The following is a 26,117-nucleotide window of genomic DNA, read 5'->3' as shown; positions in this document are numbered from 1 at the left end:
TGCATTGTCATCAGAATTTACATATGTATGCAAAATTTCAGTTTAATCGGAAATCGGAAAATGGGTCAAATTTAGCTGTTTAATCTTTATATGAACGACCTGATAGAGGAGCTCAGCAGCGCTGCCGTCGGATGTCACGTCGCGGGCGTATGTGCCAACAACTTTAGCTACGCGGACGATATGGTGCTGCTGAGCCCCTCTATCACGGGCCTAAGGATACTAGTGTCGATTTGTGAGCGTTATGCTGCAACACACGGACTAAAATATAATGTTAAAAAATCCGAATTAATTGTATTTAAATATGATAAGGGCCCAGATATCGTTCCTCCCGTTAGGCTAAACGGGACAGAATTAAAAACTGTAAATAGTTTTAAGTATCTAGGGCACGTTTTGACAGACAGACTAAAGGACGATGACGATCTCGAAAGACAGCGGCGGGCCATAGCGATGAGAAGCAACATGTTGGCGCGTCGGTTTGCTCACTGTTCCGACCAAGCTAAAATAACTTTGTTCAGGGCGTACTGTCAGGCGTTCTACACTAGTCAGCTGTGGTACCATTACACGAAACGATCGTTCAATAAGCTTCGAGTACAGTACAACAACGCGTTTCGTGCAATGTTACGGCTACCGTGGCGGTGTAGTGCATCTGGCATGTTCGCCGTGAACAGAGTAGACGACTTTTACGCTATAATGCGTAAAAGGCACTGGTCGTTTGTCGGGAGAGTGAGCGAATCGATGAACAGCATTGTTAGCGTAGTGTACGCAACCTGCTACTGTATGAGCAAGGCCTCCGCTGCAAATATTTAATTAGTGTTAGATTAGGTAATAATTAGTTTAGTTTAGTTTAGAATAGTAAAATTTAATATAGATTAGAATGTATAAATTAGATTAATACAATAATTATTCTTTATGTAATGGGTTGATACCTAAATAAATAACATTTTTATTTTATTTTTATTTTATTTTATTTATTTAGCTACCAAGATTTGACCCGTAGTAACAAACTAAACGGCAAGTTAAATAAAAGCTTGTAAAAACTCGTTTTTAACATACGAAGTGATTAATGTTAAATATAACGACGGCAGCTCCATAAAAACTGTCAAACTGCGTACATCCGAACGCAAAATTACATGGCCTCTTTATGAATGCATTCATTCATAAAGTGGCCATGTAATTTTGCAGCCAGCTGTAACAAGCTAAATTTTACCGAAAGAACGCGAACGAAGTGCAACCGGTCCTCATTAACCCAGGAGCATCGGTGGCATTTAGACAAACAGAAAATTAGGCACCCTGCCAACATACCTCGCTCCACGCTTGGGGACAAATTAAGATAGGGGTTAAACTCGCTATGAAACAATTAAAATCGTGATAAAACTTTATCCACGCCAAGTTGGTCTTTAATGCATCAATAAAGGAAAAATTCGGTTTACGGAGGATAATTTTGCGTGATAACGACATAAGAAAACATTGATGAAAAGGCCGTAACGTTATATATAACACGGAGATCTGTTCACAACGTGACACTTTTTTGGCATGCTACCGGTCTTCATAGATTTATAAGACGTTATCACGTCAAAAAGGTTTCAAGTGAACTTGAACTCACGACCTTAAAGTCAAGGGCCTTGTAGGAGCACCGACGTAGTAGCTCCATCCAACTAAGCTCCCATTGCTCTTTCCATTGCTAGAGAGGCACATGAGCGATATTTAGGTACTAAGTACGTGTAATAACGACACTGCCTTATCAAATCATATTGAGAATTTATCGGTAACAATATGATACCCAATTATTTATATACTAAACGAAACCCGGCCTAAAAGTTCTTCTACCATTATACATGTGAAAATGATTATCTGGCTAAAATAAATGCCACGACATTACGTCCGTTGGTTTTAATTAATTACTCCTAACAATTTAAAACCATTACCAAATTGCATACACGGAGAATTAATTGGTTTCTGAAAGCGGTTTATAATTAGCACCGGAGAAATACGCCTCTGGAAATTGTATATCGTCGGCCTAAATCGCAAACCTCGTAACTCAATTTGACCAAATTTTACAGGAGGCACAAAAAACTTCATTACCAAAAATTTTGCATGAAGACTTACTTAGTATTTTTTTTAGATAATATTAAATTAAATTTACCCATCAGATTGTTAAAACCTATTTTTTTTTAAATCACCTGAACCTGGAAAATTTGGAGTTACTAGTTTTTCTTCAAAATTTCTAGAAAGCTAATCGGGAGTTAAGAGTTTTGCTATAAAAATCCGTAAAAATAGAGGATAATCTTTTGATCTCAACAAGATAATTGTGGATTAAAAAAAAATAACTTGCAAATTAAAAAATGTTTATTAAACTTAAAAACAGAAAAGCCTCCTCTGGCTTCCCACGTTAAAGTGGGAGTACAGAATTGCAGCGAGTCGGTAGTAGGATCCCATGGTTTGGGTAGCCAGAATCATAGGGGGCAAATTTAATGCTTGTCAACTTCCACGAGAGAGGGGCTTTTCTTGATGAATTCGTTCTTCAACCATTCTAGGGCATTTATTTGTGTGATGAGCACAGAATAGATAATAAATTTGTTCCTGAGTCATGGGTGTTTTCTATGTATTTAAGTATTTATATATTATATATATCGTTGTCTGAGTACCCATAACACAAGCCTCCTTGGGCTTACCGTGGGACTTTGTCAATCTGTGTAAGATTGTCTTATAATATTTATTTATTTATTCAAGAAAGGAAGAAAGGTGAAAGGAACATGGAAGTGGACGTGATGGAGCCCAGATACTATGACAAAAAATGAGATCACAAAAAGCATATATATTCAGAGACGTCTCAGTGATCAACAGGTTCAACACAGGTAGTGATCACCGACTTGTTAGAGGCTCTCTGAATACAACCATAAGCTCGAACGTGTCCGTTTGATAAGTCCAGGCTCCGACTTCTGACCTAGGCTACTCCAAACCATGGTAGGATCTAAAGCATTTCAGTCGAACCTGGAGAACCGATTCGCTGCCGTGGAAAGCACAAATGCCGTTGACATAAACCAGACCCTCAAAAATGTGGTTGGAATCCTCAGGAAAGAAGGTATGAGATCTTGCGTAGTACAACGTAAAGCCGGTAGGTCGAAGCTTTCAGAGGAAACCCTCAGGCTCATAATGGAACGATGGGAAAGACCCACCTGCCAAGTTGCAGAAGAAGAAGGAAGGGAGGGAAGGTGGAAGAAGTCTTCACAGCGACGGGCTCTAAACAAGAAGATCGGCAACTAGTACGACGTGACTTCCGGTGCTCCATTACACGCTTCATTGAGCAAGCAATCGGGGGTCAAAAGTTTTTGTCCAGTCCCTTGGAAGAAGCCACCTGACGAAGCTGACCACAACTGATGGGGCTGTTGTATCCTCCCGGTCGGGGATTCTCTCTGAAATCACATCCTTCTATAGCCTACGCTTCGCACGCATCTCAGTCAGATCCCGAAATGAGGATTCTAGAGCCACATTGATCCACACACATTTTATGCGGCAAAGCTTCTGGTTTATGATGAGCGGTTCTCATCACGATGAGCCGATTTCGTGGCTTGAAAAGCGATTTTTTTGTGTCCACAAGGTGCCTCCAGAGGCAAGCTCTTGAAACTAGTTACCAGCAGAAAACCACGTAACTAATCTTCATGAGTAAAGATCCAGGCGAAGCAAACCTCGTATGTCCATGGCACGCAACCAAAGGACATTTTCAATAGTCTAATGTGTTTAAATATGATAAATATCTATCAAGAATAAACAATCAGTAAAATCGTAGAACCTTATACACATACCTGTTATTCAGCACCCGTTTTCTTCCTAAATATTTACGCAAAACTGACGAGCAGTCACAACGCCATCGCAAACTGTACTGATGGGAGTGGCGGCGGGGGGAGATACGAGGTATTTCTTTTACAAAAATGGCGGTCGGGAGTTGCGAGGTTTTCTATTTTGCTTTTTAAACGTAAACGGTTTATTTTTGGTATTTTAAAGTTTTGCCGTTAGATGCGTTCAGAATAGTACTATCTAAAAGTGTCAAAACATGATTTTCAAAAAAAATGGAGTTACGAGGTATGCGATTTAGGCCGACGATATGTACATACACTTATACAGAATCACTTTAGAAGCTGAGTTTTTTAGTGAGTGAGTTCTTCTGAAGACTCCCGGAATTGTTTGTTGTACTAAAGTCAAACTGGCAAACACGCTTCTATAGTTTAAATGCCAATCGTTAAAATCAAGGCACACTCGGCATCAAAAGTAGCGGATAAGACTGGACGTGAAAAGTAGTTATCTATTCTCTAGTAGCTTTGCAAAAAGAGATTTGTCCATAGGGCCAAAACAGCAACCCGTTCGGTCCCACAAAGGTTCGGTTAGAAATGACGGGGGCGATCTTGACGCCTTTGGCAAATCCTGGTTGACTTCACAGGATATAGGTTAATACGTGGAAGGAAAAGAGGAAGGCCTTTGGACATCTGGACAAGGGACTGTCATCATTGGGACAATAGGAACTCGTAAAAAAAACTAAAAAAAAAATATTCAAATAACAGTATCACTCACCCAGTGCAGCTAAGATGCCAGCAGCCCAGAACACCTCTCCACACAGAGCTGGTAAAAACAGTAGGCCGCCCATACGACTGCCGAAGGAGTCTTGCAGCGGATCCAACATGGTCACGTAGCCCTGCTTCCTCATGGGGTTTGCGAAAAATATGCCGCCTGCAATAAATATGTCAATCAATATGATATTCGAAAATCTGTTCTCATCTAGAGGGCTCCAAAAAATGGTGTTCCAAATTCGATCGTGAAGGGAAATCGTATACCTTTAAACGAGCAATTATTGTATATATTTATATATTTTGGGGATCACGGAAACGGTTTTTGGGGGCGATAAATCGATTTAGCTAGGTCTTATCTAGCTTAGTCTAGCATTTTTGAGTTTTTATATGTTTTCCGAGCAAAGATCGGTGTCCCAGATATTCAGAACCTATAAGAGATAACTTTATATTAATAGAATTTGTTAAATAAGTACATAAAGAAAATAGAATTGCTGCCAAATGCATCAATTCTTCATAGGTACTCTTACTACAGAGATTCATTTCCAAGGTAAAATGAAAACTTTTGAATTAGTCCAAACGCCTACGACACTTTAAGGATGACTCACGTTAGACCGGGCCGTGTCCGGGCCGGAGCTTCCGGCGTTTATTTTTCTATGACATTACAGGTGATCACGTGATGCTTTCTATAGAAAACGAAGCGCCGGAAGCTCCGGCCCGGACACGGCCCGGTCTAACGTGAGTCATCCTTTATACTGTATAATCTAGTTCCTTCTTCTAATTTAATCTCATCAAACAAAATCTAAATGAAATTATACCGTATAGATACATCTTATGCAATAATTCCTCTTAGCAATTGTAAAATAGCAGCAAAAATTTAAGCGAATTCGACACAATATCGTTTATGGATTCATAAGGGTGCGCCGGTGGCACGCCGCCAATACCAACCCGACTGGCTCGGGAATACAATTCGCTACCAAAAGCCCGAGCATCGCCAGTCGGTGCTGGTTTTAAATTTATTCAAATTACACTGAACATACCCACTAGATTTTTCTTTTTTTATGCAGTTATAAGTGTTATAGCTAAAGACTATGCACTCCATTCTAGGTCTTGATCAAAACGACTCTCTACTTTCATAGTATGTACGTAAATCAGTCGGGGAAATGCGCCCATAGGCCCAACTGCACCTATTCTGGATACAATCATGGCACTTCCACCGTGATCAACCTACCTTTCTTTGCTGAGAAAAGTGCTATCACGGTAGATGGTTCTCTAGTCCATAGTTTTTGGTAGATTGATGTACTTTTCCTATTTGTGACCATTGACACAGAATAAATAATAGTACTACCATACAGAAAGGAAACTTCCTACAAAACCGAAGTTTGACAGCGGTTCAGGGTCGAATATACCTTTCTAATATATGGTACTATCCCTTTCTGCTATTTAGGGTTGTCAATCTGTGGTCGTGCACGCAAAGGGACGTCAAGTTGTGCCAACCCTTATAATTGCTCGGAGCAATGCTGAGCCGAACGGGGCCGAGTTTGCCCGAAGCGAGGAGGTTCGCACCCCTGCCATTGTAAAATTTCTTAATGTTCAATAGGGCTGCTTACCAAAGACCAGTGAGAGGGCATATCCAAATGGCGCTTGGCACCATACAAGTCCGGATGTGTAGATCGCCTCCGCTGTCCCATTGATGTAGCCTCCACCCACCCATGTCGCTGAAACATAACCTTACGTTAGCATCATCAAGTCATCGTCACCTTTAAAGCGAAGGAGAAGTCTCATTACAAGCAGGTAAAATGGGGATTTTCCGCGCCCGCGCCGTGTCATCGGGCGCGGAGGGCTGCGGCCCGCAGTCTGCGCCGGTCCATCACCGTCAACGCAAGCTCCTGATGACGCTCCTCGGTACGGAGTGAAACATGACGAGCGTTTTTCGACTTAAAATACGTGAGTGGCCCGTTATTAACATGTTTAATATATCTGTGTCTCACGGAAGTTTTGTTATTAAAATGGGGATTAGACTATATTACTTCTATATATATATATTTACTTTTATATATTAGTATGTTTTTCCAAATTATCCTTTAATAATTTAGCATTCGTTTTTCTGGGAAGGAAAATATAATGTAGTAACGATGACTTGCTATTTTCCCATTCGAGCCACCGAAGCCTGTTCGTAATAATTCTATGATGAATGGAAAGTCCCAATGGACCGATTGATAACGGTCGATCTAACCCATACAGCCTCCTACGAGCTACGAACTTTCAATAACGTATCGGGAATTAGAAGTTTACATTCGAGTTTTGACTGCAGCAGCTTTACTGCTGGAGTTTCTGTGCAGCAGGGGCATTCCAGAAAAGTATTGGGTACCTGACGCCATTTTTTTAACACTTCTGATAAAGCTAAGAAGCCGATATTTGGCATGATAACGGTTTATAACTTAGCTTTAAATTGAACAGTATAGTATAATACAATTTTTTCTACTCGTCGAGTATAATCTGTGTATTACAACTTCATATGCAACACTACAACCTTACTCTTTTCAACGTTGGATAGTCTATGGCACTTCCGACTCAAGCATAAGAATTTTATCGATACGGTTTAGTTAATTATAAAATTTTTGGTAAAATAGAACTTCATACATTCGATAAAATATTTCTTGTTTAAGGAGACTCGATTCAATGCAAATTAGCCTACTTAAACACGCTGCTGCATCGCACTGCTTTGTGTTTGGTTGGCCAATAAAAAAATTTCCCCTCACTAGCTCGGAAAGCCGTCTATTATCCTTTAAAACAAGCGGGGAAAAACGCATTTTATCCACTAGTGGGGAAAGTAATTTGACCTTGGATGAAGCGTGTTTAAGTAGCTTGACAGATAACAAAACGTAAAACGCTCATATTAATGGTTCGTTCGATACTAATTATCATTAAATAAATGGTTTGAGAATCTAATAAAAAATACCAAATTTTGCTTTATTTAATAATTTTAAGTCATAAACCTTAAAATTCCATAAGACGCGTTAGATTTTTTAAAATGATGTTAAATATAATTCTGAACGCACAAGTTGGGTCGATGCAATTTTAAAACGCATCGTTGACATTTCATACGTCAGAACAGAAATGTCAACATTGTCAACAAAATTTTTACTGTTCTTCTCACCGACTCACGTAAAAATCAGTATTTCTAGTGTTTTCTATTATAATATCGTAAAAAAATTAGTGATTCCAGTGATGAAGATGATCTAACGCCTGTGGATGTTGCACTTTCCTCGCTATAGTGAGGGGAAAAGTTTTGTGTTACACACGGGTGCAAATGTATTTTACTTCTCGTGTGTTGAAACACTCGCGGGTAAAATACAACTTTGCACCCTTGTATAACAAATAACTATTATTTTATGTTGTAGTAGAAACAACTGCTTCATAAGTCAGAAACGCGCAAGTGACACCCTTCATATAGCAACATCCATACCCTACGAAAAGCGCTTAGCGTTGCTTGTTAGTCTCCATAGGCTACGGTGGCCAAAATCGAGAAAAAAACAGTCTTAAAATTGAATTTAGCAAGGAGCAGGTACCAGGGCCTCATGAGTTACAAGGAGGTGTCGTTGACCGACCCGCCGGGGGCGCCGAGCCCGGCGGCCGGGGCGCGTACGAGTATGAAGGTATCGCGGGCTGCGGCAGCTCGCGTATCTTAGCTGTATACTTTTGGTTTGTTTACCTATATGATAAAAAATAATACTTTCAACTAGTAAGTTGAAAGTATTATTTTTTTGTCTCGTAGAAAAAGTATTGTATACAATAGTGATATAGTCAAGCTTTTCAATCTCGTACCTTACTTAAGCAACTCAGCAAGCTTCGTTGCTTAAACGCGGTACTCGACTGAAAAGCTTTCTATTATATCACGATTGTATAAAATACTATTCTACAAGTTATTGTCTTAGTGACAATGTATGATAGCCACTAGGAATTTTATATTATTACACTGACATAAGGTACGTAGTGGCAAAGTTGTGTAGCAAAATAAATGATTCTGATTCTGAAAGAAATCAGGTTCCTGTCTGTACACAATATCACAACCCATCTCTTGACACCCAAAATGATTGGAACCCTGTCAGGACACATTATTTAGTTTACGGGTCACGAGGTAGTTTTATCCTTGTTTAACGAGTTCGAGGCCGTCCGTAAAGGACCCCTTACTTAGTCTAAATTTCATTCGGTAGCGTGACGTGTGTTCGCGTTTGCGTTATGTCCATTTTTGTATGGGATTTTGAACAGCGCGCCAAGCGGGACGTTTTGGAAACTCAAAATCCCACGCATTATCTTTAACTTACTAATATTTTGTTTATCGAATGACGAGAGAAATAAACTACAGAAAGTTTTTGTTTATATATTACTACTATTGAACTGAATAGGAACTGGTAAATGGTTCCCAGCTGTTACCTTGGTAACACCTTGGGGGTAACAGCTAGGTATAGGCAACCCGTGGGCAACCCACAAACTATCTACAGTCAATCACAAACTAGTGGTAGCCAAAATGTATATGGGATCAACTTACTACGGGTTACGGCGTAGCACTTGGTAGCAAAGCTACGTAAGGGTGGATTTATATTGATCATTTACCTAATTCGGTTGCCGAATGGGTTGCCAGGCAATTAAGTTTTTTTTTTAATAATTAAAAAAAAAATTACATTTTGATTTATGTCATTTAATAATAATTAATAATTTTGACGACCGGTCTGGCCTAGTGGGTAGTGACCCTGCCTGTGAAGCCGATGGTCCTGGGTTCGAATCCCGGTAAGGGCATTTATTTGTGTGCTGAGCACAGATATTTGTTCCTGAATCTTGGGTGTTTTCTATGTATTTATGTATTTGTATATTATATATATCGTTGTCTAAGTACCCACAACACAAGCCTTCTTGAGCTTACTGTGGGACTTAGTCAATCTGTGTAAGAATGTCCTATAATATTTATTATTATTATTTATTATTTATTTACAAAAAAAATAGAAATACCACAATTTAAATAATAAATAGAAATTTATGTCTTCATAGTCGAAACCAGTAAAAATTTATATTAAATAATGTAATAAGTAATGTAACTAACCTATGTACCAAAACTCACGTAACTTCTAAGAAATCTGAAATATGTAGATAACAGCAAAATAACGCAGCGCCCCGATCTATGAATATTGATATACACCGATATTAATGATTAATATGACATACGAAGGCGCCTACAGAACTTCGCTGTATCTACTTAGGTAATTCAGTCACGTAAAACATGGCATGATCTAACGATATCTTCTTATAATAATAAATAATAAATAAATATTATAGGACATTCTTACACAGATTGACTAAGTCCCACGGTAAGCCCAAGGAGGCTTGTATTATGGGTACTCACACAACGATATATATAATATATAAATACTTAAATACATAGAAAACAACCATGACTCAGGAACAAATAACTGTGTTGATCACACAAATAAATGCCCTTACCGGGATTCGAACCCAGGACCATCGGCTTCACAGGCAGGGTCACTACCCACTAGGCCAGACCGGTCGTATTATGTATTAGCTGACGTGAGTAGTCCTCACATTACATATCTGAATCACATGAAAACCAGGTAGGGTGTATTCGGCTAATTTCGTATGTCGAAAATTCCCAAAATTAGATGCAAATCACCTAAAATCCATCATAATAAGAGTCCCTTTTCGAAATTATTTAGGCATTACCCGAATACTATACCCATATATTTTATATTTTTACGGGGAAAGTCAAAAAATTGAATTTGTCGGGCTTTTTATGTACTTGTACATATTTACTAATTTTTTGACGTGAAAAATTCCGCAATTATAGAAACATTACAATTATAAAAGGAAAGCAGCATATTTTGGACACATATAGAAACAATAAATACAACCTACTGAAATTAATAATTTAAGAAAAATTGAAGGGAAGCGTGGTAGCGGTAAAAGGCGCACATCATGGACTGGAAATATAAGAGACTGTTAAAAGTGAAGAGCATAGATAGACTAATTCGCATGACAGAACATAGAGAGACATATTGACATATGGTCGCCGCCTCCTGGACCCGCTGGCACGAAAAAGAAGAAGAAAAACATTACAGTGGGACATCAGTATTCTAACCCAACCTTTATTATATTTTAGATCGCATGTCACAAACCTCGGAACATGTTGTGACAATCAAGATTCATGGATCGCATGGCTGCCATAAACCATTAAGTTGAGGAAGGAAAACATGGAATATCCTATTTCAGGAAGGCGACCGCGAATATAGAGCCTTAGGGATTGTCAATACCCAATATCCACGAAGGGAACGATTTTGCTCGCCCACCTCCTCCACCCTCATCAAAACATACTTTTAATAAATATGTAGGGTAAGGTAGGAAACAGTGGCTCGGAAAAAAATTGCCGGGTACAGTGGCTAACCTAATTGCAACATGATAGAGGCGATATTGGGGCGACTGAGCCACTGTTCGAGCTGAGCCACTTAGTATCGTCTGCCCGCAACTTCGACTGCGTATAATTAATAGGTACTTCCATAGCTCGAACCCCCTTTTCAGCCCATTAGCTTTTTGTAATAAAAACTATACTATGCCCTCTCATAAGACTTGTAGCAACACATATTATATTATGTTTCTAATAATTTTATTGTTAATATTAGTTGCCCGCGCGCCACGCTCCCGCGGCCGAGCGATGTACTTAAAAGTAACGGCACATCTTCGGGCGCATTCGTGCGCTCCCGGTTTTTCTTGCCAGATCAGTCGAATCCGCTACACGATGCCGGAAGGCCGCGCGCAGGCCAATCGCTCTCGCTTATGTTTTAAATACGTTTTACATGTACTTTTCTGTATTTCTTCTTCTATGGTGTCCCGTGCTATTTTCTTTCTTCCGTACTGTACTGACTATCTTCTGTAGACTGTGTTTAACCCTTAATAAACTTTATAAACGTTAAACTGCGTATATGTTATTTAATAGCTCCGTTGCTATAAATTTGGTGACTTTCCGACGTTAAAACTGAGTGCAGTGCAGTGTTATAGCGTCCGTGTAAACTTTAATCGCTATAATAAAGTGCGGAATAGATAATCATGGTAGAAACGACTGCTCCAAGTGCTACCACACCTACTCCACCGGTTGTTAGTGTACCGAGGACAGTAGATTCGACCGTTAGTGCGGTTTCCGTTAAAGTTCCGCCATTTTGGCCCGAGGAACCGGCTTTGTGGTTTGCCCAGTTGGAGGGGCAGTTTAGTTTGGCGAATATTGTGGCCGATTCGACTAAGTTTTACCATGTCGTGAGCAATCTCGAGCATAAATATGCAGCGGAGGTAAAGGACATAATTACAAAGCCCCCGGCGACGGAAAAATACGACAAACTAAAATCTGAGCTAGTTTACCGATTATCCGTGTCCAAGGACAAGCGAGTGGAGGAGTTGGTGTCTCAAGCCGAGCTGGGTAATCGTAAGCCCTCGCAGTTTTTACGACACCTTCGCGACCTGGCCGATACCGACTTGTCGGACGACTTTCTGCGCAGCATATGGGCTAAACGTTTACCGCCGCATGTGCAGACTGTTATTGCTACGATGTCAGATGCCAGTTTGGATAAGGTTGCTGCGCTGGCCGACCGAGTGAATGATATTGTGGGACACACACCTCATGTTGCGGAAGCTTCTGGGTCAGCTGTTCCTGTTCTCGCGTCGTCATCTGTACCTAGCACAATGGAGGAGCGTCTCAACCGCCGTATAGATGACCTTGTGCGGCAAGTAGCCGCCTTAACGACTGGAAATTCCCGTGGGCGAGCTACATCGCGCGCGCGCTCCCGGGGACGTCACAGCTCTCGCTCAAGGAGTCGTGCGGGGAGCAACGGACTATGCTGGTACCACGACAGATTCGGCCCCCGTGCAACCAAGTGTCGCGCGCCGTGCAGCTGGACCGAGGGAAATGCCAGCGGCGGTCACTAATGACGACGAGTGATTGCCAAGTTTCCCCTGGTCGTCTTTTCGTCACCGACAAGAACACTAAACTGACATTTTTAATAGATAGTGGTTCCGATCTTTGTGTTTTTCCCTTTACTTCTGTAAATCCTCAGTGCCGCACTAAAGATAAATATGAATTGTTTGCCGCTAATGGTACTCCTATACCTACTTATGGCGCAATTAGTCTTACGCTTGATTTTGGTTTACGCCGCGCTTTTCATTGGCGTTTTATCTTAGCCGAAGTAACAAAGCCTATTATTGGCGTAGATTTTTTAGCTTTCTATAACCTGTTAATAGATGTTAGGCATAAACGGCTTATAGATTATTGTACTATGCTAACCGCTCGTGCTTATTCAGCCTCTTCTTGCTCTGTGAGCAGTATTAAGTCGATTGCAGGTACAACGGCGTATCACGAATTATTGCAACAGTTTCCTGAAATCACGAGGCCTGCGGGTGACCCGACGGAGCGAGCCGTGAAGCACAATACGGTTCACTACATCCGTACCACCCCTGGCCCGCCGGTGTACTGTCGTCCTAGACGGTTGGATGCAGAGCGGCTCAAAATAGCCAAGCAGGAGTTCGACGATATGGTGCGTACAGGTATAGCACGCCGCTCCGATAGCCCCTGGTCGTCGCCCCTTCACATGGTTCCGAAAAAGAACAACGGCTGGCGACCTTGCGGCGACTATTGCGCGTTGAACGCCCGCACCATACCAGATAGGTACCCTGTCAGGCATCTTGCCGATTTCTCACACAACTTACACGGCTGTCAGATTTTTAGCACATTGGACCTGGTTCGTGCCTACAACCAGATTCCGGTGTTTAAAGATGACATTGCTAAAACGGCCATCACGACGCCGTTTGGGTTGTTCGAGTTCAGCTTTATGGGGTTCGGGTTGCGCAATGCCGCGCAGACATTCCAGAGATTCATTGACGAAATCCTCGGTGACCTGGAGTTCTGTTTCCCGTATTTAGACGACATTCTGGTGGCATCTTCATGCGCGACCGAGCATGAGAAGCACCTTAGGCAAGTATTCGAGCGACTGCGTGAGCATGGTGTCCTAATAAACACCGCGAAGTGCGTATTCGGTGAGGCTGAGGTTACATTCCTTGGTCATCGCATCTCCAGCTCAGGCACGTCACCCTTACCTGAGAAGGTGAAGGCCATCATGGACTTCCCTCGCCCCACCAACATCAAGGCACTCCGTCGTTTCTTGGGTATGCTGAATTTTTATCGGCGTTTCCTTCCACACGCAGCCCAGAAACAGGCACCGCTAAACGGTTTGTTAGTAGGTCATCATTGCAAGAGCTCTGCTAAGATCGAGTGGAACGCAGACCTCAACGCATGTTTTGAGGCTTGCAAGGCGAGTCTAGGTGAGGCTACACTTCTTTTTCATCCACGTCCGAATGCGGATTTGGCTCTGGTCAGTGACGCCTCGGATGTGGCGATCGGTGGTGTGGTACAGCAAATGGTAGGTAACACGTGGGAACCACTGGGTTTTTTCTCACGTAAGCTGAACCCAGCCCAGCGCAAGTATAGCCCGTACGACCGCGAGTTGCTCGCAATTTACGAGTCTGTCAAGTACTTTCGGCATATGCTGGAGCTGAAGCCGTTCAGAATTTACACCGATCACAAACCTATCGTGTATGCCTTTACTAAACCCTTGGACAAGTGCTCGCCTCGCCAGTTTCGGTACTTGGATTTCCTTGCGCAGTTTTCCACCGACATCCGCCACATAGCAGGTGAGGAAAACGTGGTCGCCGACGCGCTCTCTCGTCCTGTCGATGCAGTCAGCGGCAATGCCATTGACTACAACGCGTTAGCTTCTGCTCAGGAACGCGATGCTGAGTTCCAGCAGTTGCTAAAGACCGGATCGTCATTGCAGCTCAAAAGGTTAGTTGTTCCTGGTACAGCTGGTGACGCTGCAGTTTATTGTGACACGTCTGGAACAATGGCTCGTCCGTATCTGACTCCCGAGTTCCGTCGACAAGCTTTCGACTCGATACATGGACTTAGTCATCCTAGCCCTAAGACTACGACAAAGCTTGTAACTCAGCGATATGTCTGGCCTGGAGTAAATAGAGACTGTCGCAATTGGTCTAGAGCTTGTCAACACTGCCAGCGATGCAAAGTGTCAAGGCATGTGCACTCGCCTGTAATGTCATTCGCGACTGACACAGAGCGTTTTGCACACGTTCATATTGACCTGGTTGGTCCACTGCCATTTTCGCAGGGTTTCCAGTACTGCCTGACGGCACTGGACCGCTTTACAAGGTGGCCTGAAGTGATGCCAATTTCTGACATTAAAGCAGAAACCGTCACTCAAGCATTTTTCTCCGGTTGGGTATCGCGATTCGGATGCCCCAAGCGTATAACAACAGATAGGGGGAGGCAGTTTATTTCCGAGACTTTCCGGCGCTTGGCAAAGTCTATCGGAGCTGAGCACATACAGACGACTGCCTACCACCCCGCAGCGAATGGAATGTGCGAGCGCTTCCACAGACAGATGAAGGCTGCCATCAAATGCCATGCGAGCGAGGATTGGGTTGAAGTCCTGCCTCTGGTTCTTTTAGGAATCAGGACGGCATGGAAAGACGACTTGGCCGCTTCCACCGCGGAATATGTGTACGGTCAGCAACTGCGCTTGCCAGGGGATTTCTTTGAATCCTCGGGTCAAGATGCGCCAGCTGATTACACAGACTTCCTCACTCGCTTGCAGCTTATAATGCGCAAGTTACAGCCTTCACCAGTGGCTCGCCATGGTACGCATAAAGTGTTCGTACATAAAGACTTGGCTACGTCGACGCATGTATTTCTACGCAATGATGCCGTACGGAAGCCCCTGCAACCTACGTATTCTGGGCCTTATCAGGTGATTGAACGGGGAGACAAGTTTTTCAAGATCCTTATTAAAGGTAAGCCAAATAATGCCTCCATCGATCGGCTCAAGCCCGCGTACATGCTAGGCGAACCCGATCCTAGTCCGGCTCCTGATCAGCAGCTCGCAGCGCCACAGCCAGCAAAGGCCGAACGCAGAACTCGCTCAGGACGTGTTGTACGTTTCCCTAGTTACTTGTAATCGACCTAAAGGTCTCCGAAGGGGCTGATGTAGCAACACATATTATATTATGTTTCTAATAATTTTATTGTTAATATTAGTTGCCCGCGCGCCGCGCTCCCGCGGCCGAGCGATGTACTTAAAAGTAACGGCACATCTTCGGGCGCATTCGTGCGCTCCCGGTTTTTCTTGCCAGATCAGTCGAATCCGCTACACGATGCCGGAAGGCCGCGCGCAGACCAATCGCTCTCGCTTATGTTTTAAATACGTTTTACATGTACTTTTCTGTATTTCTTCTTCTATGGTGTCCCGTGCTATTTTCTTTCTTCCGTACTGTACTGACTATCTTCTGTAGACTGTGTTTAACCCTTAATAAACTTTATAAACGTTAAACTGCGTATATGTTATTTAATAGCTCCGTTGCTATAGACTCAAACTAAATTATAATTTAAAAAAACGGACAAGTGCCAGTCGGACTCGCCCACCAAGGTTTCCGTACTTTCTAGTATTTGTTGTTATAGCGGCAACAGAAATACATCATCTGTGAAAATGATAGACGGACAGAGGAGTCTTAGTAATAGGGTCCCGTTTTTACTTTTTGGGTACGGAACCCTAAAAAACAACTCAACCTAACAAACAATTCAAACTATTATCTTGCGAAAGTGCTCTTGAGCCCTTACAGAATAATTTTATCCATATTTTCGTCTTTACTAATTAGGTTCAACGGTTTAAGCGTGAACGAACACAATATTAGTACGGATTTCGGTACCTGTTAACTTCGTTAGTAAAGAAAATTAAAATAATTTTTACTGTAATGATTAAAAATTATCCACCCTGACTCCTAAATTACCCTTAATTTGTGTTATCAACTGTTTTAATAAGGGTGGAGTTTCATGACAGTAGGCCGAGCACATGATTGGCGCGACAGTATCTCGCCTCGAGATAGACTACCCGTCTTTTACTAACTGTGAATTAAAGGGGGACGGGTAGGGGAGAGTGGGTAGGATTCGTACACCGGGAGCATTCGTACAGTGGTGATATCCCCGCTATTGAATACAGTGGCGTGTTCACGTGTGTGTGGGTAACTCCCACTCATACGCATACGCTACCCGCGGGGCGGCGCAACAGTGCGGCCGCCAGCTTCGACACGACAGGTTCATTCATGTTTTCGCTCCAGGTAAGTTTATTTTGTATTCACCTTGAAACACGTTTAAATCTTATAAGTTTTGCTCTGATTAGATAAAGTGATTAATATAGTTTATGATTTGATATCGAGGTTTTATATGTAAACAACCATTTTGGGATAACTACAACGGTTATTTTTATTTCAAATTTATTTGTTAATTTGTTGGGTTGGGTTACCTTCGTACAGTTGTCAGTGGGGTAGATTCGTACTGTACGAATGCTCCCCACTCTGAACTGCGTAAGTAAAAAGATCTTATTCCATGAATATTGTTATTATTATTTCAGAACCATTATGCCGCGAGTATATGTAAAAAAAGGGACAAGATCGGGAGATGTAAATGAAGACGCAATGAAGTCAGCGATAGAAGAAGTTTTTAATAAAACATTGTCTATTAGAAAATCTGCGCAAAAATATGGCGTCAAACCAACAACGCTTGAAAGTCGCTTGGCAAAGTTTCATAAGCAGGCGGCTGCTGAAGAAGAAGATAATACGGTACGTGTTTTCAGTTCCAAGTACTCTTCAAACCAAGTGTTTACAGCCGAAGAAGAGACTCATCTTAATACGTACATAATGAACTGCTCCAAATTGCATTATGGAATGACGATCGTTCAAGTCAGGAAACTGGCGTACGAGTTTGCAAAAGCCAAGCAACTACGTTATCCTCATAATTGGGATCATAATAAAATGGCAGGAAAGGATTGGGTAGACAGTTTTCGCAGACGTTGTACAAATTTAAGTCTTAGGAAACCAGAAAACACCAGTGCGGCCAGATGCTTCGCTTTCAACAAGACTGCCGTAAATGATTTCTTCGGAAACCTTGAAAAAGTATATACAAAGTATAAGTTTACTGCTGACCGGATTTACAATTTTGACGAGTCAGGGATATCCACTGTGTTGAATACCCCTAGGGTTTTAGCTGAAAAGAACCAGAAACAAATAGGGCAACTTGTATCGGCAGAGAGGGGAGAACTCGTTACATTCGGAGGAATAATTTCAGCTAGTGGTAATACAATTCCCCCTCTATTTATCTTCCCCAGGGTTCATTTTAAGGACCATTTCATGACTGGTGCTCCGGAAGGTAGCCTAGGGATTGCTACAAAGAGTGGTTGGATAAATGCTAGTATATTTTTAGAGGTTCTCAAACATATCCAGAAGAAATCGTTATGCTCCAAAGATAACCCTATTTTGCTGCTGCTTGATAACCATGAAAGCCACGTCACAATAGAAGCTGTAGACTATGCTCGTGATAATGGCATTGTTTACCTGTCGTTCCCACCTCACACAACACACCGTCTCCAACCTTTAGACGTCGGAATATTTGGGCCTTTTAAGGCCAAATTGAAGACAGCGTTCAATGATTGGCATGTGAATAACCCAGGCAAAACCCTAAACATATACAATTTACCGCAACTTGCCAAACTGGCATATTTTGAATCATTCAATGGGAAAAATATAACAAGTGCCTTCCAGAAGACTGGAATTTGGCCATTTAATAAGCTAGCCTTCGGTGACGATGACTTTGCAGCTGTCAGCGTATACCATTCGGGTTCTACATCAGGTGCAGATGTTAGCGTCGTACAAACTAATACTGAAGACGTAGAACAACAAGATCTACCTCCCGAATTAGCTCATACATCAACTTCTTTACCGCCACTGCCATTAGAACCCGCACAAGGTGGCCAATCAAGTTCTACGGCTGATCAAGACCAAGGTCTCCCACGGAGCTCAGTGCCTGTATCACCTTCTTTGCCTACATCTACAACTCCGCCTGCAACTTTGCCAACTATAGGATTAATAACTCCAGAAGTAATCCGGCCCTACCCCAAAGTGGACAGAAACGCGTCGAAAAAGTCGAATAAAGGAAGACAGCCAGGAAAATCGAGAATATATACAGAAACTCCGGAAAAAACAAGGCTAGAAGAAATAGAGAAAGCAAAACAGTTAAAAAAGCAAGAACTAGAAAAGAAACAAAAGGCCAAGGAGATGAAACAAGCATTATTTTCTCTATCAACCAAACAAAAAAGACTGAAGAAAACTGTAAATACAACTAAATCAAAGAGGCAAAAGAAAACTGTAAAGCCTGACAGTGAAAATGAGACTGATTCTGAGGATGACGCTAATGTAAGTTTAAGAGAAAGTTCTTGCTCTCCCACAGAAGAGATGTCTGAGGAATCGGATTTTCAAGATGAAACTCCAGTTATATCAGTTAACATCAAAGAAGGATGTTTTGTCCTTGTAAAATTCGCGAAAAAAAGGTCTGTTCTATATTATGTTGGGCAGGTGCTTAAAAAATACAGTCCCACTGAATACAAGGTTTCATTTTTGAGGAAGAAGCCTGGTACTTCGAAATTTGTTTTTCCCACCACCAACGATGAGGGCACAGTTTACATATCAGATGTAGTACACACACTGTCGCCATCAAAATCTGCTTCAACAGCGAGAACAGCCCACATCTTTAGTTTCGGAAAAGACTTATCTAAATATAATGTAGGATAATACATCTATTATTACCTGAAACTAAGACTCGTTACTGTAACGGTATAATTTATAATGTTGATTATTTATTTATCCTATTAATAAGAGAAAAAATTATCACAAGTTTTTTGTTACTACAAATAAGAAGTTATTATTAGTATTCAAGTACTTAAAAAAGAATAATCGTTAATTGGTACTACATAAAGGCTGATTTAGTGTTAACTTTATCTCAATAAATGATAATATTACATTGAATAGATGGTTTTTACTTTGATTGTACGAAGGTTCCCCACTATGTACGAATGTACCCTACGGTATGTACGAAACTACCCCACGTGTGGGGTAGTTTCGTACGTTTCCCATTTTTGAGAAAAATCACTGTAGCATCGCCATGCTGCTTAGTATCCAAAAAATACTTAATTATTATTAAAGCCAGATAAGTGATGTATATAGCAGCATTGAATTTATTATAAAATTGTTAACAGTTATTTTTTTATGTGGCTTACAAAAAAATGTGTACGAATCCTACCCACTCTCCCCTAGTCTATGTCGCGGCGAGATACTCTCGCGCCAATCATGTGCTAGTCCGGCAGATAATAATATGATTAAATTCCAGCCTATTCTGCCGTGTCATATATGGCTATCTGCTGTATGTCTAAAAACCCTGTTTGTAGAAAATCGACTTTAAAGTTTTGATACGTTTTTGAGAGATATCTCGAGACCTTGTAAACTAATGTAAAATATTTAAATGCAAAAGAGTCAGAATATACACCGAATACACGGTTTAAAAACAGGGCCGACATTGTTTTTTCACCATATTATTATTATTGATTGATTTATAACTCGTGTATCTATAGTTACATTAATTAGTCATGACACGGCAGTATTGAAATAATAAAATAAATAATAATAAAAAAGCTTTTTATTTCCACATCACATTGAAAAAAAAAATCGAGGCCAAAATTAGTGCTTACATGTACAGCTTACTGAGGTATTGCCTCATTCTATCCAGGATAAGTGTGACCTAACAAAAACTCATTAGAAGCAGAAATCATTGTGACTTTGTGACATTATAGGTACAATGATGCGTTCTGATTAAAGATAGATATAACTCCGTAATAGATGGATACAGTCTAAGGAAAAAACGTGCCTTGAAAATCAAGAAAAATTTATTCTCGATCAGATGGCACCACTAGCTTTGACCTACTCTCGTATAGATGGCGTTGACGGTTTCGTTTGTTATTTAACAATTTTAACGCATATCAGTGAAAGAACGTGGTTCAAAATAATATAAAAATAATCAATGCAAATATTGCAAATAAAAAAAAAACATTTATCTATATTATAAATACATTTTTGATATTTTTATTTCTAGTTTTAATCGTGTGTCGATAGATGGCAGTGAATTTACTGTGGTAACAAAATTTACTATGACAGTACCGCTCTATTTGTATGGATGGTATAGAAAGGATGCCAATCTCTTATGGCAGAATTGTTGCAAAAGTGACCGCTTTCTGCTTTAAATAATAGTTCCTAATCTCTCCGGTGGCGCTAGTTAGGCTCTGGGACATGAGTATAACATGAACCATATAAGGCAACAAATAATCCGACCAAATTACGTAGGTTGTTTTTGGTAGTATTTCGGTGTATGGTGGCGCCGCCTAATTACTGTTTTTTGATGGACACGTTTCATACATAGAGATTTGGCTTCTTTATAATTATAGTCTCCATGCTATTTGGTTCTGATGCAACATCATAGTAACAACTCGTTTTAACGTTTCATAAAGAGCTGATTGATTGCCTAAAACACTATCTGATAATAACCAATAAAGCGGTTTCGCTTGAGACAAATGGTTGTTATGGATGTAACAACGGAATAGGTATTCAAATTTCACCCCTCATTTCCATCCGACCTTTGGTCCCTGACCTCTTTGTAAATAACAACTCGACATTCATTATCACAGAGCATTTTTGTGTAAGCCAAGGGCCTGTCACTCTTTGATAGAGAAAGATAGTCCTATTGCGATTCCTATAAGAGGAAAGAGAAAATAGTGCCATGCTTTGTCCTTATCACCGACCGGGTTTTTTTTTCATGGTCGGGTTATGGCAGTATAGGTAGGAGGCGATGGCGAAATACCGAAATTTATAAGAGTGAAAGAGAAAAAGGATTATGCTGCCATACATTAACATATCAATACATGAATATGTCTTTCTCCTACCCCTGGTCGCCCGGTTTCATATCTATAACTACTATACTATGTCTATGGTGTAAGCAGAAAAGTACGGGAGGCAATCGAAATTAGTCGTCATTCAAATTTTAACCGTCATTGTGGTTGGACAGTGCCTCCGAGCTAGAAAACTGTTTTGGGTACTACGTCGGTGGACAGTGTGGACGAACCATTAGCAAATGTCGTAGTGAGTGTTGTGTGTAACCCATCATTTGACAATAGTGCCGTTAACGAGGGTAGTTTCTCCCCCCCTTCTGCCGCCACCGGCGCCCGCGCCGAGTGATCGGGCGCAGAGGGCTGCGGCCCGCAGTCTGCGCCGGTCCGTCACCGTCAACGCAAGCTCTTGATGACACTCCTTGGTACGGAGTGAAACATGTCGAGCGTTTCGACTTAAAATACGTGAGTGACCCGTTATTAATATATTTAATAAGCAGAAACAGTTGTCATAATAATCTTTAACAGAGAAAAAATATGAAAACGGATTATATCGCGTATATTGAATTTCTAATACATCCCGACGTTTCGAACCCTTTCGTCGTTCGTCGTTCGTCGGGATGTATTCAATATACGCGATATAATCCGTTTTCATAGTTTTATTTCATGAGTAACTATCGCGGTAACCGAAGACAATATTATAGAGAAAAATTACTTCGTAAAATATTTGAATACATTTAATTAATAAACCACCGCCCGTCTGTGTTTTCACGGTTTTCCGAGTAGCTTGTAATTTTGCAAATTTGGTGTTAAATAACCTGACTATTTTTAGTTCATTCATAAATACCGACCAATAAAAGTTAAATCAGAAAGTCAATAGATACGAATTAGATTTAAAAAATACCTTTTTAATTATCTTATATGTTATAATCAGACAATCAGCTTCAAAACAATTACTTACCTACCAATAAATTTCTACCTTTATTTTAACTAATTACGAAAACACTCCTACCATAATTATGTTATAATCGTATTGTATTGTATATATCTTCCGACGTTAAAAGTAACATAATTGGCTAGCCACTCGAATATGACTCTTATTCGATTTGACTTAAGGGTTACTTTACAATTGCACAACAAGCGTTCCTATTACAAAAAAAATGCGTTAGAGCAATCTATGGCGCCAAAACGATGGATTCATGTAGACCGCGGTTGTTCGAAAAATTAAAAGTCCTTCCGTTACCCACATTGTACATTTACGAAACATGTCTCTTTGTGAAAACTCATATTAATCAGTACAACATCATGAAATCTAACCCTAGGTCAACTTCTAAATTCCATGGACTCAATATCAGTTACCCATGTCATAATTCTGCTCATTTTGAAAAATCTATTCTTTTCATGTCTGTCAAAATCTTCAACCATTTGCCAAATGACTTAAAATCCTTGGATTGTCAAGGTTTTAAAACCAAATTATTTAAGTGGTGTTTACAAAAAATGTTCTACTCGGTTAATGAACACTTTGTATCCACCAACGCCTAATAACTGTTATAATATTTTATTATTATTATTACTTTTTAGGTACTGTATTAGCTTGACATAAAATTGTTATGAAAATTATGTGTTGCCACTTTTCTGTATACATGACATTGACCTGTTATTATTATTCTCTATCTGGATTTCACGGGCCTATAAATCCCGGTCTTTTGATAGGCTTGCGTGGGGATACAGATCCAACACGTAGAGGCCCCTTGGAGAGCTTTAATGTCATGTAGAATGCCTGCTGGAACCCGTTCACAGGTGCAACAATAGACACCCATGAACCGGTCGCAGCAGGCATTGGGACTATTGTAGAAAAAGTGAACAGTATACCGGTTTATGGATTGAAGTTTGGCTGGTCAAAAGATTGGGCTATTGCTGAGAGGTCCGGACACCTGCCATAACAATGTCTGTACACGTTATCGAGGCAGGCGGTGACTCGCCGCCGACTAGATGGGCCCCTGAAACTGCCGTCGTAAAGACGACCAGGAGCAACACCGGTGTGAGCGGCTCAGGGGTGTCGAGAGGTGTGCGCCGCTTTCTACCCAGTGGCTGTTACCAGCCACTGTGCCAACTCGCGTCTTATGCATCTTTCACTTCCACCCCTGGAGCATATAGCTCTTACGACTCCCCTCTGGACGGCCAATGAAGGCAAGCCAGAGCTGAGAGTCCTGCGGGTCCCCTTGGGGTCCACTCCGACCGACGAAGACACGCCGGAGACGGAGACCCTGACCGACTCTCTGGAGCACTCGGGTCCGTGGGGTCGTTACTCCCCAACAGCTCGCCACAAGCTGCCCTTATTACTAATACTTATTTTTTGTCTGACATTTTTATACTTTTATTTTAATTTTATAGGTTTTAATGACATGCACATTGAGAGTCAAAGAGTATTGTACGCCAAATTCAGGCTGATTGTGATGTAACCAAATACTAACCCTACCACCATTTATAACCACTCACATTCAAACAATAAAAAAATTGTATTTGTATTTGTATTTGTACAAATTAATTTACCCCTTAACTGATGACCATAACTGTAATATGTACTAAGACCAACAAACTAAAGAAATATATTAAATTAAATACTCATAATCTGACCTGAGGGACGGTCAGGGCTGCTGCTTTCCCAGTCCTAGTAAATATGCCGAAGAACAGCCCGATGAAGCGCCCAGCCAGCATCACCTCCTACTCCGAGTCATTGCCTGGCGGTTTCTTGCAGCCCGCCCAGATGCCCACGGCCAGAGCTCCTACCTACAGCAGTACTCACCAGTCATAGTAAAGATGCCGACGAACAGCCCGATGGACCGGCCAGCCAACATAACCTCCTCCTCTGAGTCATTGCCCGCCATTTCTTGCAGCCCGCCCAGATGCCCACGGCCAGAGCTTCTACCTACAGCAGTACTCACCAGTCATAGTAAAGATGCCGACGAACAGCCCGATGGACCGGCCAGCCAACATAACCTCCTCCTCCGAGTCATTTCCTGCTGGTTTCTTGCGGCCCGCCCAGATGCCCACGGCCAGAATCAGCACGTAGAACAAGATGATGGAGATCACGCCCGCTATGTTGATCATCTTGGATGTTGGTTAACCGTCTGCCGACAAATATGGCTAGTAATGTCACTTTCTGCTAAATTTTGATGCTTTCGATAAGACTTTAATAGTCTAGTAAATTTGAGATACAAATTACCTCGGTAAGAATCATAAATAAGTACTTAAATACTAGAATCACTTTAGAATTTTAACTAACGAAAGGATTTACAGGTATATTCCGTACCTGTACGTTATAAAGACAGATCAATAAGAGGTTTTTGCTTATCTCTTACTGGTACTACTAAAATTTTGGGACATTAAACAAGTTTCTGGTATTAAGTCTAGGTACATAATATATACATATTTCATTATCTGTATATTACATTAATGAAGTTATGAGATTATTTAATTTAACTTTAAGAGGTGTTCAGTCTTTGATATTCATTACAAAAAGTACACTCATCTATAAAGATAGAGTAAATTTCAGTTGCTATGCTACATTTACAGGTAATTCGGGAAGACTAGCCTACTAAACAGATAAATTGAAAAATAGTTAGTTAGAATTTCATGCTGGATCGTAACATGCTATCATCGTAGTCACGTCCGTGTAGCTACTGATAATGTAACTTACTTGTCAGTTTATTCTCGCAAGATTGTCGCAGCCTCCCTCACTAACACTCCACTCCCATATTTAGGATATAAACACGAATCCAAAATATAATCGTCTAAATAACACTATCACCGTGCACGTTTAACGAATGTTCACTAAAGCTACCGGCATGCTAGGCGCGCAGCTGTCGCCCCATCGGAGGGAGGTTTTCTGCGAAGGGCTGTTCCTTGTCCTAAAGCTTAGCCCGCACATGAGCCCTGGGCAGGATGTTCATCGAGGAGGCTTACGTAAGGCTCATCGTGCACGTGCACAGGTGACAGCGGGCCTAATGGCGGACTGCGCAGAGGACCGCGCGGATCGATCCGCTTGACGTCATTGGTTCCCGGCGCGCCGTCGCGCATGTCTCGCGCCTCCTTCTGACCGCACCACTACATGTAAATCCCGCTTTTTACACTTCCTACCCTATCTATCGCTTCTTTTGAAACAATACCAACCTTCCCAGCTCTTAACAACCCATCGTTGGATGCGCAGCGAGCGCGGAGCGTTGGTCATCGGTTTGAATGTCATGCGAAGAGTCAGCATTGGTCGGAGTGGAACCAGTGGTGCTGGCAAAGTCTCTCATTGACAAATTGATTGATGAGCAGTCATAATGGCTGCCCTGGAGTCGTATGCTTGCACTGGGAAACACATTATTATTTTATGAACATTGACCTGTTATACACCCTATGGATTAATAATAGTAATTTATAAAACCAGTAACACTAAACTTACTTCTATTTAGTTACCGAACCCATATTTTCTATGAATGAAACAATAGCTTACATTTAATATGCTCTATGTAGCTATTTTAGTCTTTGTTACCGTAGGAAAATTGTGGGCTGGGCTTTTCGTATACATAAGTGCTGATAGTATTAATACTACTCATATATTGATGGTAATAATTATCATGTACACGTATTACTATGACCCTGGGGGAAACTTTGCTGGCCTTGGCCGATA

General features: G+C 41.2%; 1 protein-coding gene across 1 annotated transcript in view; it reads right to left on the bottom strand.

The window, feature by feature from the left end:
• Window positions 1-25,811, bottom strand: part of LOC134755345 (high-affinity choline transporter 1) — a 62,176-nt gene extending 36,365 nt beyond the window's left edge. Inside the window, exons 1-4 of the mRNA XM_063691870.1 lie at window positions 25,140-25,811; window positions 24,385-24,570; window positions 6,170-6,277; window positions 4,567-4,722 (exon numbers count right to left, since the gene is read on the bottom strand). Of these exons, the coding sequence (XP_063547940.1) occupies window positions 4,567-4,722; window positions 6,170-6,277; window positions 24,385-24,550 (430 nt within the window). The 5' untranslated portion in view covers window positions 24,551-24,570; window positions 25,140-25,811. The remainder of the gene's footprint in view (window positions 1-4,566; window positions 4,723-6,169; window positions 6,278-24,384; window positions 24,571-25,139) is intronic.
• Between the last annotated feature and the right edge of the window lie 306 nt (window positions 25,812-26,117).

This window comes from Cydia strobilella, chromosome 2, assembly GCF_947568885.1.
Source record: "Cydia strobilella chromosome 2, ilCydStro3.1, whole genome shotgun sequence".
Lineage (NCBI taxonomy): Eukaryota > Metazoa > Arthropoda > Insecta > Lepidoptera > Tortricidae > Cydia > Cydia strobilella.
This window is presented reverse-complemented; position numbering and strand designations above follow the sequence as displayed.